Raw genomic sequence first — 15,484 nt, 5'->3', positions numbered from 1 at the left:
AGAAAAGAAAGTCTCTTCAACAAATGGTGCTGGGAAAACTGGACAGCCACATGTAAAAGAATGAAAACCCAACCATTCTTTTTCGCCATTTACTAAAATAAACTCAAAATGGATCAAAGACCTAAAGATTAGGCCTGAAACAATAAGTCTTCTAGAAGAGCATATCAGCAGTACACTCTTGACATCAGTTTCAAAAGAATCTTTTCGGACACCATAACCCCTCACATGAGGGAAACAATAGAAAGAATAAACAAATGGGACTTCATCAGACTAAAGAGCTTCTTCAAGGCAAGGGAAAACAGGATTGAAACAAAAAAAACAGCCCACTAATTGGGAAAAAATATTCACAAGTTATTTATCCAACAAAGGGGTAATCTCCATAACATACAAAGAACTCACACAACTCAACAATAAAAAAATCAAACAACTCAATTACAAAATGGGCAGGGGACATGAACAGACATTTCTCCAAAGAAGATATACAGATGGCCAATAGACACATGAAAAGATGCTCATCATCACTAATCATCAGGCAAATGCAAATCAAAACTACACTAAGATATCGCCTTACACTTGTTAGAATGGCAAAAATATCCAAAACCAAGAGTGACAAATGTTGGAGAGGCTGTGGAGGAAAGGGAACCCTCATACACTGTTGGTGGGAATGCAAACTGGTGCAGCCACTATGGAAAACAGTATGGAGATTCCTCAAAAAGTTAAAAATAGGAATACCTTATGACCCAGCCATCCCACTACTGGGTATCTATCCTAAGAACCTGAAATCAGCAATTCCAAAAGTCCCATGCACCCCTATGTTCATCGCAGCATTATTCACAATAGCCAAGTCATGGAACCAACCTAAGTGCCCAGCAACTGAGGATTGGATAAAGAAGATGTGGTATATATATGCAATGGAATACTACTCAGCCATAAAAAAGGACAAAGTCGTCCCATTCACAACAACATGGATAGACCTTGAGGGTATTATGTTGAGTGAAATAAGCCAGACAGAGACGAACTCTGTATGACTCCACTCATAGGTGGTAGTTAACATATAGACAAAGAGAACTGATCGGTGGTTGCCAGGGGAAAGGGGGGTGGGGGGAGGGCACTAGGGGTGAAGTGGTGTACCTACAACATGACTAATAATGATGTACAACTGTAATTTCACAAGGATGTTAACTTTCATAACCTTAATTAAAAAAAAACACACACAAAAAAAACTTTTAGAACAGCAACAGAAAATATGAAGTATCAAGGAATAAATCTAATAAAAGATGTGACAGACCAACATGGAAAAAGATTATAAGCTTTATTGAAATACATTTGAAGACATCAATAAATGAAGACATACCATTTTTATGGAGAGAAAGATTCTATATCATAAAAGCATCTATTCTTCTTAAATTAATCTCTCAACTCAATGTAATGTAATAAAAATACTAACAGGCATTTTCCTGGAATCTGACAAACTGAATAAACAATTTATATGAAAGAGTAAAGGAACAAGAAAAGTCAAAGTGATTTCGATGAATAGGAAGAGTGTGGGAAAAATCAATCTACAAGTTATCAGAGCTTATTAAAAACCATAGTAATCTTTAAAAAAAAAAAAAAAAAGGGGCTGGCCCCGTGGCCGAGTGGTTAAGTTCGCGCGCTCCGCTGCAGGCAGCACAGTGTTTCGTTGGTTTGAATCCTGGGCGCGGACATGGCACTGCTCATCAGACCACGCTGAGGCAGCGTCCCACATGCCACAACTAGAAGGACCCACAACGAAATATACAACTATGTACCGGGGGGCTTTGGGGAGAAAAATAAAATCTTTAAAAAAAAAAAACCATAGTAAGTAAGCCAGTGTGCCACTGATACAGGGATACACAAACACACAAATGGAGGAGGGTGGAGAACCCAGGAGTAGACCCCTGCATATGAGGACAGTATATGACAGCAGTGACATCACAATCAGTGGGAGCAAGGATGGACTAGTCGGTAAATAATGGCTGTACAAATGGAAAAACAAAGTTGGATCTCTGAGTTAGGAGCCAAGAACAACAACAAAAACCCAAACAAAACATCCAAGTGGCTTAAAGACCTAAATGTGAAATACTTCCAGAAGAAAATACAGGAGTGGGGAAGGATTTCCTAAATCAGACACAAGAACACAGATTACGAAGGAATAGGTGAAAGTTTTTAATATTAAAAAATATGGGCCGGCCCAGTGGTGCAGTGGTTAAGTTCGCACATTCCACTTTTCGGCAGCCTGGGGTTCACCAGTGCAAACATGGCACAGCTTGGCAAGCAATGCTGTGGCAGGCGTCCCACATATAAAGTAGAGGAAGATGAGCATGGATGTTAGCTCAGGGCCAGTCTTCCTCAGCAAAAAGAAAGAGGAGGATTGGCAGTAGTTAGCTCAGGCCTAATCTTCCTAAGAAAAAAAAGAAAATAGGGGCCGGCCCCGTGGCCAAGTGGTTAAGTTCATTGCTCCGCTACAGCAGCCCAGGGTTTCACCAGTTCGAATCCTGGGCGTGGACATGGCACCACTCATCAGGCCACGCTGAGGAGGCATCCCACATGCCACAACTAGAAGGACCCACAACTACAAATACGCAACTATGTACTTTGGGGGCCTTTGGGGAGAAAAAAGGAAAAATAAAATCTTAAAAAAAAATTAAAAAAAAAAACAACTTCTGTTCTTTAAAAGACACGATGTTTTTAAAACTTCCAATAATTTAGAGATACAGCCTTAAATATGAAGAAATAAATAATGCCTGGGATTTGCTCCAAAAGAATCTGGGGGTGAGGGAGCAAGTGGGGTTATTGCGACAAGCTCAGCACAAGTTGGTAATTGTTGAAGCTGGGTGATGGCTGTATGGGGATTCATCACACGCTTCTCTTTTTTAGTATATGATCTATAGTTTTTTCATAAACAAGGTAAAAAGGAAAGGAGGAACATCATGACAATAGGATACCAGTTTTCACCTACCAGATTAGCAAAAATTTTTAAACCTGACAATTCCAAGTGTTAGCAAGAACATGAAAGACATGTTACATACAAATGGGAAGAACATAAATTGGCACAACCAATTTGGAAGAAAATTTGGTATCTTCTACCAAAACTAAAGCTGTGTATTTTTACTACCCAGCTGTTCCTCATCTAGGCTAAATCCTAGAAAATTTTGCTCATGCAAACATGTACAAATATGTTCATAGGCTCAGTGTTTTTAATAGCAAAAGACTAGAAACAACCAGATGTCCATCTGTAAAAGACTGTGTGACTGAATAGTTGTATATTTACATAATGGAGTGGAAATGAATTTACAGAGTTACATGCATCAACACGGATAAAGCTTACAAACGTGGTAAACAACAAAAAGGAATGTGTAGAATACAAACATAATACTATTTCTGTAAAGTATAAAACCATGTAAAAGTAAATATGTCGTCAGGGATGCACACATATAATAAATCTCTGGAGAAAAGCTAAGAATGATAAGTTCACAATTCAGAACAGTGGTTACTTCTGGTGGGAGAAGGGAGGAGAATGTAATTAAGGGCACAAAGGGAGCACCATAGGGATTGTAAGGTTTTGCTTCTTAAGCTGGGTAGTAGGTACATGAGTGTACATTACATTATTCCTTAGTCCTTTTGCATGTAATAAAATAATTCATAATTAAAGATATCAATTTTTTCACAATATATACAAATATCAAATGATGTTGTACCCCTGAAACTAATATGTTATATGTCAATTATATCTGAATTTAAAATATATATATAAATTTTTTCAGTAAAGGGAGGGGACATGGTGGGGAAAGTGAGAGAAGAGGCAATAAAAGTACACATTGGAGGAATTAAATTCATTTTGGTTCAACAACAAATTTTTATTGAGTAGGGGGAGGTGGCTGTGGCAAAGAAAAATTTTATTGAGAACTGATGAATGAAACCTTGCCTGTCCTACAAGGTGCATAGTCAGCTGCCAGAAGAAAAACGCCAGTCCCTCTCAGTGCAGAGGTAAAAGCGTGAGCTCCAGCCAGACCCCTGATGAGGCCCCCCTAAGTCAAAGCATCAGTGGGTGGGCTTTTGATGCCAGGTGAAGGTCTGAGCTTTCCTCCTCTTCACCCTACCTGGTCCCTGCCCTCTCCTTCTATTCAGAACGGTTTCTAGGTTTGAGTCTTCAATGACACCCATGCAATAAAAATAAATGGAGTACAGTGCTGAATGCATCTTCATGTAGCTTACTGAAATGAATGATGTCCCTGGGAAAGAGAAAGGCAGTAAAGTGAGTGTGAAGGACTCGATGCTCGACTGGGAAAACCATACACGCTGAGGCACACAGTCCAGGCTTCCAGCTCATTAATCAGGTGAGTCGCCTCTTGAGGAGAAATGCTTCTCTACACCAGCGCCCGACTCCAGGGGAGGAAGACACAGGTATACGCCAGGCTTCATGTCCAGTTAGGCAGGAGGCAAAACGTTGGTAATCATCTTGGTATCAGCACCTCCTCCTCCTCCCACCTCCAATTTCTGGCTTCCCCATGACCTTCCTGGGGAGTCCCCAGCTTCCTTACTGCCTTCCTGGGGAGTCCCCAGCTTCCCCACAGCTTTCTTGGGGGAGTCCCCAGCATCCCCATGGCCTTCCTGGGGGAGTCCCCAGCATCCCCGTGGCCTTCCTGGGGAGCCCACAGTAATGCAAGCCTGAGGCACAATCTGATCCCAGGATCACATACAAAGTGCTGCTAACTGGCTCCTTACACCTTATCACATCTGCTGGAACCCAAGGCCCTGCCGGGCCCTGGGCTTTCTAACTTGATTTCCAACTTTGCTCCAACTTTCTGGGGCCCCTGGTGATATAACAAGTGTCAGCTGAGGGTCTGCAGATCTGAAAGAGACCAAACAGAATCACAGGGCTTGTCACCCTCCCCAAATCCCAGCATCTCTGTGTCCCCCAACAGGTCCCACCTCTTCTACCTTTTTATCTACTTTACTTCTAAACCCACTGTAATATAATGGCCCTCCCCTGGATACACGTATTGTAGGCAATTCTTTCCTATTATTTTGCACCTGGCATTTTCCCAGCTCTTGGGGACATCTCGAACCTGACCTCAGTGAAAGAAACCTAATACTAACAATGATAATAATGGCTAATATTTATGGAGGACTTGATCTGTGCTGGGCCGTGCCTGTTAGGAGTACTTTACACGTGCCAGGCTGTGTCCTGAACTCTTACTTAGTGTTTATACTTATTGAGGCATATAGTGTCATTCTCATTTTACCAATGAGGAAACCCAGACACTGGGGTTAAGTAATTTGCCCCAGTAACAGACAATCTCCTCCAGAGGCTGCACTTTGAACTATGAGGCTACAGTGGCTGACTCCTAAAAGCCAAAGTAGATCAGACACTGGCTAAACCGCCTTCCCTTCCTCCCATAACTTACAACGCATGACAGCTTGCTTGACTTGGCGAAAGCCGTGGTCAGGGCCCTGGCCGTCCACGAAGTACATGAATCGGAGCTCAGCGGGGTAGGCGGCTCTGGTGAGGCCTGACAGCAGGGGGATGGTGCAGCCCTCTGCCCCGGGGGACTGGGTCAGGGCCTGCAGCATCTGGTACTTGCACCACGGGTCCTGGAGGAAGCCTGGGGTGATAAGCAGCACACAGCAGTGACTATTGCTCAGTGCCTGGCACAGCTCAGACACAATGGCACCACCTGGGGTTGCATCCCGAAGCTGCAGGAAGCAGCGCAGGCCGGCAGGGCTGTCCTCCAGGTAGGAGACCAGCTCCTGGGCGGCCACCAGGTCCTGCTCACTGTGGCACACGCAGACGTCATAGTCCTTGCTCCAGCGGCCGCTGCTGCTGCTGCTACTGCTGGTGCCCATGTGTGTTGGTGGTGGAGTGGGAGACACGACTGAGCTGAGGCACTGAGGTGGGTTGCTGTCCTGTGAGCTCGGCTGTGACACATCACTAGGGGTGCTTTCTGGAGAGACAGGTACCTTGGGCTTCTTCGACAGGGCCTGTCTGAACCAGTCTGCGGGGGGACAAACACTGCTCAGGCCTGGTTTTCTCAGCAGGTGGCCTCTTCAGGGCCCCGCAGGGTGGGGCCCAGGCTGGGGCTAGACTCCAGCCCATCTCCCCTGCACTGGCAAACAAGGCCACTTTATTCTGAGAGACCTATGCTCTGCTATTTTGTACATCCTGCAGGATTTGCCTAAAAATTCCCTCTGTCTTTAAAGGTTTGGGGAATACATAAGAACTCTGGCTGTTTGAGCAGCCTGATTGGGTAAGACGGCTTTGCCCTGCTCCAGGCCCTTAGATTTCTAGTACCCCCAGCCTACCCTAACCAGAACTTCCCCTTAGAGCTGACCAGTCAACCATTTGTGAGTCTGTAAGTAGAGCTATATTAACCGAGTAAGGATCAACCAGTCCCCAGACCCATTTTCAGCACTGAGGGGAGGTAGATTTAGATTAAGGTGGGCTACCCATTTTGGGAGAGAAAGAGGAGGAGGAATTGGCATTTGGTTAGCCCTGAAAAATCCTAGATTGTTGCTAAAGGAGTAAAACAAATGGGTAAAAATGAAGAGGGCTACTGTGCAGAGCTCTTCAGGAGCACAGAGTGAGTGATTCAGAACCTACACTGGAGTCAGGCACACAGATGGGATTGTGGACCTGCTGCTTGCTTCCGTATGGCCTTAAGCAAGTCAGTCTACGTCTGCCTTTCCTCATCTGTAAAATGGGTTCATATTAGTTGTTGTTGAAGATTAACTGAGATAATCCAGTGTCTGGTATGTTGTAAGTACTCTAGAATGATTTCAACTCAGTTTCCCAGCTTTTGATGGGGACAGAAAGCTTGGTATTCTAGAGACTGATTTATTTTCTCTCCGCTCGGCTCCTTCCTCTGAATGGTTCTGGAAGATGTAGATGACAAGAAATGCAGAGTGAAGCACTCAGCACAATGGTTTCCAGGATAGGAACATCAGGTGAGCATGTGGAAAACCTGTGAGCCACAAGGACTGAAGTTTCCACTGATGCATGCCTCCTCTCCTCAGTCGCTGCAAAGCATCTGGACACTGAGGTCAAGGCAGGAGCACCAGCCCATCTTCAGCCTCCCTGCGTCTCTCCCCTGTGTTTGGGCTGCAGAGGCCTCCCACCGTGCCCAGAGGAAGATTGAGGACTACACTCACAGAGTGGAATTAGGAGCTGACTCCCACTCACCAGCCATCTTGCCCAGAGGCTTCCTGGACCGGGATCGAGGAGCTGGGAAGGAGGATGACGATGCCATGGTGTTGGGCTCAAAACTAACCCCATGAGACCAGGCATTGGTAAAGCAGGAGAAGGGAAGGGACCCAGCCTTGACCTCATGGAACAGCCATCCTATAACAGACAGAGAAAGGATCACAAAAGCTGTACTTACCTTACTCTCAGCCCCAGTGGGTGGGCTCTGGATGTTCTTTCTCTCCTAATACCTGAAGAGGCTCAGTCTCTAAATGGGTCCCACAGATACTACTGTGATTGGAGCTGGTTTCTAGATAAACCCAGATCTGTGTAGAGTGGTCAGACTTACAGAGTATGAGCTCAGCATGACCAGTAGAGTGACTGTTCTCTGCTCCACCCAGCCAGGAGTGCATTCAGGATCTGGGGAAGGGCAGCTGGCAGGCAGCTCTTTATAGAGACTCCCTGTATAAATGCTGAAATGGGAAGAAAAGGACAGTTACTGTTTGGGCAAATAATTATGTATCCTAGTAGACAACTGCTGAGCAGGAGAGAGAACACACACAAGAAACCATGGGAGACTCTTCTGCTAAGTCTGCCTTCCCCTGAATAATCATCCATCCATCCATCCATCCACCCACCCATCCATCCATCCCTCATCCATCCTTCCCTCCCTCCCTCCTTGGCCGTCAGCTCAGGGAGGTAGTGGCACACAGTGGTGAAGACCGCAGACTGCAGGCAGAGTGCCTGGACTTTCTCCTTTTATTAACTGTGGCCTTAGGCAAGCTACTTAATCTCCCTAAGCTTTAAGATCTCTATTTGTGAAATGGAAATAACACTAGAACCTGCTTCTCAGCATTATTGTGAAGATTACATGAGATAATTTATGTAAAGTGCTAGTGGTGCATGGTATATAATGCTCAGAAAATAGTGTGGGTTATATATATTTCAAATAACCTAGATATTGGAGGGATATGGTTTAGAAGACTAAGTATTATAATCAATTTTCCCTAAACTAATCTTTAGATCGGTGCTATCCCAAATTCCAGAAGGGTTTTGTTTTGGGGGGTTAAGGGATTGTCAAACTGCTTCTAAATTTACATGGAAATGCAAAGGACCAAGAATACCTTAGATGGGCAACTTGCCATGCTCTCTTTCCACCACGATGACTGGGGTGTCCCTGAGGGTGGAGGCTCTCTCAGCCCAGGTTTCTGGAAGGACGCTATGTGGAGCTGAGCCCGCCCTGATCCAAGTTGGAGCTGCAGTGATCTAGTGACACTCCTGCAGATGCAGGGCTGGTGGGGAACTTGGCTCGAGCGCTGTGGAGGAACTGGCAGAGGACTGCTTTTCACTCTGACGGATCTGCAGAGGTCAGAACAAAACCCTGGAAACTCACATGGAAACAACTTGGGTTGTTAGACACACTGAAATAAGGGGTTTCAAAATTTATAGGATGTCATTCAACGCGGGACAATAATGCTTCATTCACTGCTAAATTTTTAGTACTCTTATGCCAAGCTGATGAACATAAGAGACACTGATGATTCATGAAAATAGACCAAAGTTCAAAAAGTAAAAAAAAAAAAAGGAGAACTTAAACGGCAGCGGCAAGGCGGGCAGAAAGGAGAGCTGGAGCGGGCTCAGGAACCAGAGAGGTGTTTGAAAGAAAAAAGCAGTCAGCTGCGAAGCCAGCCAAGAGGACACGCAAAGGTAAATGTTAGCATGGATATGAGTTTCTTTTCCTACCTAATATTCTTCAGATTTCAGACAGCCTGAGTGGTGGGCTGAGGTTAAGGCAGTGCCTGATTAACCGCTGTTAGGTTTCAAAATCCTTTTCCGGGTCAGGAGTCACTGTCTCTCGATATCTTCATTTCAACCATTCAAGATGTCCTTTTCCCCCAGTAGTAGACATAATGCCACTTGCTTTCTAGATTAAATATTTTTTCAATTTTAAAATTCATTATTTGGTCTTGATACACTTAGAAACTGGAGAATCATTTGACATTTTTAATGATAGCCTAAAAGTTAAAAATTAACATAATACTTTAATCCACTTAACAGATATAGATTTAAAAGTTTCAGTTGCTCCTTTTATGAAATGACTTGCCCTTTTTGCAATACAGGACAATTTTTGGTCATTGCCTTTTTCCATTGCTTGGTTAAAAAGAAATCCAGTTGCCCAACAGCATATGGCACTGGAAGTGGGTTGATATAACCCCTTGTGACCAACGTTATGGAAACGTTTAAACACAGAAAATAAGAGCATCTTTGACATAGGATAATTGGGCAAGATGGCAGATAAGTTTCATTAACCGTATGCAGGGTCTACTTCCTGGAGTCCCTGCACCTTCCTTATTACTTTTCACTTCTTGTGCAGCTGTCACACTCAAATACACTTTAATCTCTACGAGGCTTAGTAATAGTCCTATATGGAGATACAGGAGACAGAGTTGTCAAGCAGATACGAAGATCATGAACCCAAATGCCCACCTGGAAGCTCTAATCACCGGCTCTGTCTGTCCTCTGATTTGCTGAGTGGTCTTACATGTGGTCACTTTTCCTTGCGCTTTTAAAAAATTCATAAAGTAGAATGATATATACCTAAATACCTACTTTGTAGCTAATTACAAAGACTTGATAAAAAATTAGTAAAGAGCTTCTTCAAAAAGAGCAGCAGCATGAGACCTTTAATGTTTTTTAGAAGCCTTTTCCAATATTATATGTAGGAACTTATTCTTTGAGGGAAATATTATGAAGTTTCACTGTATAAAATCCCAAGTGTATTTAATATTATCCACTATCTAACTGGTCTCCAATATCTATTATACAGAAAGTCTACTGAAGCCTACAAAGGCACATGATTAGAACATGCATCTTATATAATGCATATTACATTTCTGTTAGGCTGGAATTACTATCTGTGGTAGACAGGATAATGGTCCCCCAAAGATGTCCACATCCTAATCCTCAGAACCAGTGAATATGCTGCTTTACACGGCAAAAACGACTGTGCAGATGTGATTAAGGATCTTGAGATGGGAAGATTATCCTGGATTATCCAGGTGGGCCAAATGTAATCCCACAGGTCTTATAAGAGGAAGGCAGGAGGGTCAGAGTGAGAGAAGGAGATGCCGACGACAGAAGCAGAGATTGGTGTAATGTGGGGCCACCAGCAAGGAATGCAGGTGCCTCTAGAAGCTAGAAAAGGCAAGTATGTAGATTCTTCCCTGCTGGTCCATTTTAGACTTCTGACAGCCACAACTGTAAGAGAATAAATGTGTTGTATTAAGCCACTAGGTTGGTGGTAATTTGTTACAGAAGCAATAGGAAACTAATATACTTTCTCTGATTGTATCTCAGGTCAATGAATGGAGAAAGCATTTGAGTGCTAAGAACTGGTCTGTTTAAAAGTTTAAATTATTTGAAAGAGTTTTTCACTTCTTTGACAAATAAATTATCATCTACACTTCACTTGATTTTGACTTTAAGAACATCAGTTTCAAAGGCTAAGTTTTCTTCTCAAACACTTGCTGAAAACTTGTCAGGGCAGGATTCATTAGGACTTGCACGACAATGTCACTTAAAGTGCCAAATTTAATTGTTAATGGCTCGATAGGCACAGTACAGTGTTTCTAAGAGTGGTTTGCGTACTGTGGAGAGACCCTAGGGTGGCCCCCACATTCACACCTGTGAGTGTGGGCAGGACTGATGACTTCTAACCAACAGACTGTGGCAAAGGTTATGGGATGTCACTCACATGATTAGGTTACTATATATGGTGTGCGTGTATATGTATGTATATATATCACACATATACTAGGTATATTTACTATAAGACGTGTATATATAAATAGAGCATATATGAATATCGTGTGCATATGTATGTGTGTGCACACTTGTATGTGTGTCTATAAGTCCATCTTAGCAGACTAGAGAGAGGCTCCCTTGCTGACTCTGAAGAATTGGCCATGGCACAAGAGGGCCAGGGGTCCAGGAACTGCAGGCAGCTCTGAAAGCTGAGAGCAGTCTCCAGCTGACAGCCAGCAAGAAAACAGACCTCAGCCCTACACCCAAGGAGATGAATTTGACAACAAACAACAACCTGAGGGAGCTTGGTAGTGGATCCCTCCCCAGTTGAGTCTCTGATAGCACTGCAGCCCCAGCTAACACTTGGTCTACAGCCCCGTGAGATCCCAGCAGAAGACTGAGCCAGTCTTGCCTGGGCCCTTGACCTGCAGAAACTATGAGACAATAAATAGGTGTTGGTTTAAGCTGCTAAACTTGTGGTAATTTGTTACACAGCACAGAAAACAAAGACAGGGGTCAACGGCAATGATGGCCTGTTCCTGCGCTCCATCCCGAAGTGACTGAATCAGATCTCTGGGCGTAAAGCTTGGGAACCTACTTGTTAAACCAGTACCCCAGCATTCTGACGTACCTAAAGATCAGTCTTGTCAGCTACGTCAGTGGTTCTCAGACCAAACTGCAGATCGTTATCACCTAGAGAGCTTTTAAAAATATAGATACCTCAGGAAATTCTTATTCAATAGTTCAGAAGTGGGGCCCAAGAATCCGTATTTTTAAAGAGCTCTCCAGGTAATTTTGATACAAGGAGCCACTAGTCTCTATATACTGTTACTTATGTTTATAAGTGGTAGAATAATGGAAAAGTGCCCAGCAAATCTTGGAGCTGATTTTGTGAAATAAGTTCTAAATTACTGATTTTGCTAGAAACTCAGATTTAAGATAGAACTCTAGCAGGCAGAAAACAATCATGGCATTCTGGTTAATTAACTGCAGTCTTATGACTTGTATTAAAATAAATCATGTTTGCTAAGTATATAGTGAGGTACATATGCTTTCAGCACTACATTTGTAAATTTTGGAAGACTTTAAAAAATGTCAAAGTCTTCCAAAGGCTGGCTCAGTGTTAAAGTGGTTGAGTTCACTAACTCCCCCTTGGTGGCTTGGGTTCGCGGGTTTGGATTCTGGGTGTGGACCCGCACACCACTCATCGAGTCATGCTGTGGCAGTGTCCCACATACAAAATAAAGGAAGACTGGCACAGAGGTTAGCTCAGGGCCACTCTTCCTCACACACACAAAAAATATTCCAAAAAAAAAAAAATATATATATGTATCTATGTGTGCATGTATGCATATAAAAGCACCTACTATTTTAAATTTAATTATTAATCAAAAGTACTTTACTTTGGTTATTAAAATCCAAAACTTCAGCTGCATTTCAGTCACATAGGAACATATCTTACAACCAAACATGAATGGGAAGCATTATAATTAATGTTGCTGTATTTTGCAAAAAGTAGCAAATTGGCCTTTGGAAAACTTCAGTTTCTTAGTTTTAAAAAATTCTCTTTGTTTTGAAACTATATCTTATATGTACTAAAGGTCATTTTTCACTAAAATGATGTGAATTTATTTTGTATTCACTTTGCTGTAGGTCTCATGTAAATATGCAGGCATTGAATGTAATATAGATTGTCAGCAGTGAATTTATGGATGGATAGAGTTTACAAATTATGCCAATCATACCCTTATACATTAGGCCCGTTTTGAGCTTACAGAATGACTACTTTTTATATATTTTTGAAAAAGGCTTTGCCAGCAGGGTTAGATAAAAATACCTAAGATCTTAAAGAAGAACAATGCTGAGGACTTCCACTACCAGAATAATAAAGACTTATTATAAAGCAACAATAATTAGGGCAGCATGCGTGATATTGGTGCACAAGGACAGACAGATAAATGGAAGAAGAGGGGGTCCAGAAACAGACCCACATCCGTACAGTCTCCTGATTCATGAGAAAGCTGACACTGCAGTGCAACGGGGGAAGAAGGTCTTTCTAATACATGGCACTGGGTCAGTTTAGATAGCCTTGGAAAAAACGAATCCTGACGCATATCTCATAACAGACAAAAAAATTAATCTCAAATGGATAGTAGATATAGGTGAGAATAACAATAAAGCTTTTAGAGGAAAATATAGGTGATGATCTTTCTGACTTTGATTACCTTCCTGATTTTTAAAATTGAGATATAATTGACATATAACATTATATTAGTTTCACGTGTACAACATACTGATTCGATCTATGTATATACTGTGAAATGGCCATCACAATAAGTCTCGTTAACATCCCTCAACACACATAGCTACAAATTGTTTTTCCTGTGGTGAGAACTTTTAAGATCTACTCTCTTAGCAATTTTCAAATACAGTATTATGAGCTATAGTCACCAGGCTGTACATTACATCCCCAGGACTGACTTATTTTAAAATGGAAGTTTGTACCTTTTGACCACCTTCAACCATTTTGCCCACCCTCATCCCCCACCCCCCAGGGTAGGCAAAGATTTTTTTTTTTTTTCTCCTTTTTCTCCCCAAAACCCCCCGGTACATAGTTGTATATTTCGTTGTGGGTGCTTCTAGTTGTGGCATGTGGGACGCTGCCTCAGCGTGGTTTGATGAGCAGTGCCATGTCTGCGCCCAGGATTCGAACCAACGAAACACTGGGCCGCCTGCAGCGGAGCGTGTGAACTTAACCACTCGGCCACGGGGCCAGCCCCTAGGCAAAGATTTTTAAAAGCTGGACAAAAGTAATACAACCATAAGGGAAAAATGATAAATTAGACAACATTAAAATGAAGAACTTCTGTTCATCAAAAGACATCATTAGGACAGTGAAAAGGCAGTCTCCTGAGAGAGAGCAGATAATTTAGAAATACACATTCAATAAATATGTCTCCTACCCAGAATATTTTAGAACTCTTTCAAACTACTAAGAAAAAGACAATCTATAGAAAAATAGGCAGAAAATTGGACACTTCAAGGATATTCAAATGCCCAACAGACTTGAAAAGATGAACAATGCAGCATTAGTCATCAGAGAAAGGCAAATTAAAACCTCAGTGCAACACCACTGCCCAAGCAGTGAGTGGAATGGCTACAATGAAAAAGAGAGACAATATCAAGCATTGGTAAGGATGTGGAGGAGTAGAACTCACACTGCCCAGGGGAGTGTAAATTGGTAAAACCACTTTGGAAAACGCTGGCACTATATTCTAAAGCCGAACATAAACACATCCAGCGCTTACATATGTTCACCAAAAGACAACATGAGAATCTTGTTGAGCACTGGTTAACCCCAAACTGGAAACAAACCATGTCCATCAACACAAGTGTCAGTAGAACGTAGAAATAAATTGTGGTCTATCCATACCATGCAAAATTACACATCAGTGAGAATAAATGAATTACTCTAAATGCAACATGGGTGAAACTCATATATTGAATATAAAATGCCATACAGAACAAGTTCATGAGTCCAGGTATCAAAAGTTCAAAACCAAGTACAACTACTTTATGACGTTAAAAGCCAGGAGAGTAGTCACCCCTAGGGGAAAGCAGTGATTGGCGGTGGGCATAAGAGGGCTTCTGGAGTAATGTTTTGTCTATTCTGGATGCAGCTTACACAGGAAATGTTCACTGTGTGAAAACTGAGTAAGCCGTACACTTACGATTTGTGCACTTTTCTGTATGTAGGTTGTATTTCAATTTTTTTTTTTTTTAAGTTTAAAAAATAACTAGATGTGACTTTCTCCACCAGTCAGTCATTCCTGACCCTCCCCGGCCCCGGCTTAGGCGTCTCAGCTGCTGGACTACTCCACACTTCCCTTCGCTTAGCTGCACTTATCGGTGTGTTGTGAATTCTTATTTACCCGTCTCCAGAAGGACTGAATCTGTCTCGGTCAACGCTGTCACTCTAGCACTTCACACGGTGCCTAGCCCCTGGGAGATGTCCGTGCAATGGCTGTGGAAGGAAGGCCTCGGTAGGTCGTTAAACCTACATAAAGCCTTGTTCTTGCCGAAACACTGCCACATAGACCATTAAGAGAGGCTGGACCAGAGCAGAGAAGGATGTTAGGAGGCTGGGAGAAACACTACAGTTAAACGGAAACAACCTGACCGAGCCCGGCTCTTCGACCCAAGCTAAAGGAGGGGCTCCCGGCGCGAGCTTCTTTGCGACAGTGAAAGTGACAGCTTTCTCGGAGGGCCATTTCCTTCTGTTTCCGTGTTCTGGGTGCCAGAGGGAGCCAGATAAAGGGAGCCGGGGAGAGGGCGGCGGTGGATCGGGCAGACGTGCCGCAGGCAGAGGCAAGCCGGGAGGGAGGGCAGGGCATTCCCGCCGCTAAGGGAGGCCGGGACGCTGGGGCCCGGCTGCGCAGAGGCCCTCCCGGCCGCGAGGCCGCCCCCGCCCGCGCCCAC

General features: G+C 43.2%; 1 protein-coding gene across 6 annotated transcripts; it reads right to left on the bottom strand.

Moving 5' to 3' along the window:
- Window positions 1-3,853: 3,853 nt before the first annotated feature.
- Window positions 3,854-15,478, bottom strand: TIRAP (TIR domain containing adaptor protein). 6 transcript variants are annotated; one of them, XM_046686015.1, is made up of 8 exons: window positions 14,938-15,478; window positions 9,689-10,459; window positions 8,945-9,125; window positions 8,326-8,560; window positions 7,551-7,674; window positions 7,202-7,360; window positions 5,430-6,017; window positions 3,854-4,873 (listed from the first exon to the last, which is right to left on the bottom strand). In XM_046686015.1, exons 6-8 carry the CDS (start codon window positions 7,266-7,268, stop codon window positions 4,854-4,856), a joined length of 675 nt encoding a protein of 224 aa, XP_046541971.1. In that variant the 5' UTR covers window positions 7,269-7,360; window positions 7,551-7,674; window positions 8,326-8,560; window positions 8,945-9,125; window positions 9,689-10,459; window positions 14,938-15,478; the 3' UTR covers window positions 3,854-4,853. The 6 variants fall into 6 exon arrangements, with proteins under 6 accessions (XP_046541971.1, XP_046541972.1, XP_046541973.1 ...); XM_046686016.1 differs by having other exon boundaries at window positions 9,706-10,459; XM_046686017.1 differs by having other exon boundaries at window positions 9,689-9,764.
- Between the last annotated feature and the right edge of the window lie 6 nt (window positions 15,479-15,484).

Source organism: Equus quagga, chromosome 14, assembly GCF_021613505.1.
Source record: "Equus quagga isolate Etosha38 chromosome 14, UCLA_HA_Equagga_1.0, whole genome shotgun sequence".
NCBI classification, from domain to species: domain Eukaryota; kingdom Metazoa; phylum Chordata; class Mammalia; order Perissodactyla; family Equidae; genus Equus; species Equus quagga.
Note: the sequence above shows the minus strand (reverse complement) of the source record. Positions and strands in the feature narration are given on the sequence as shown.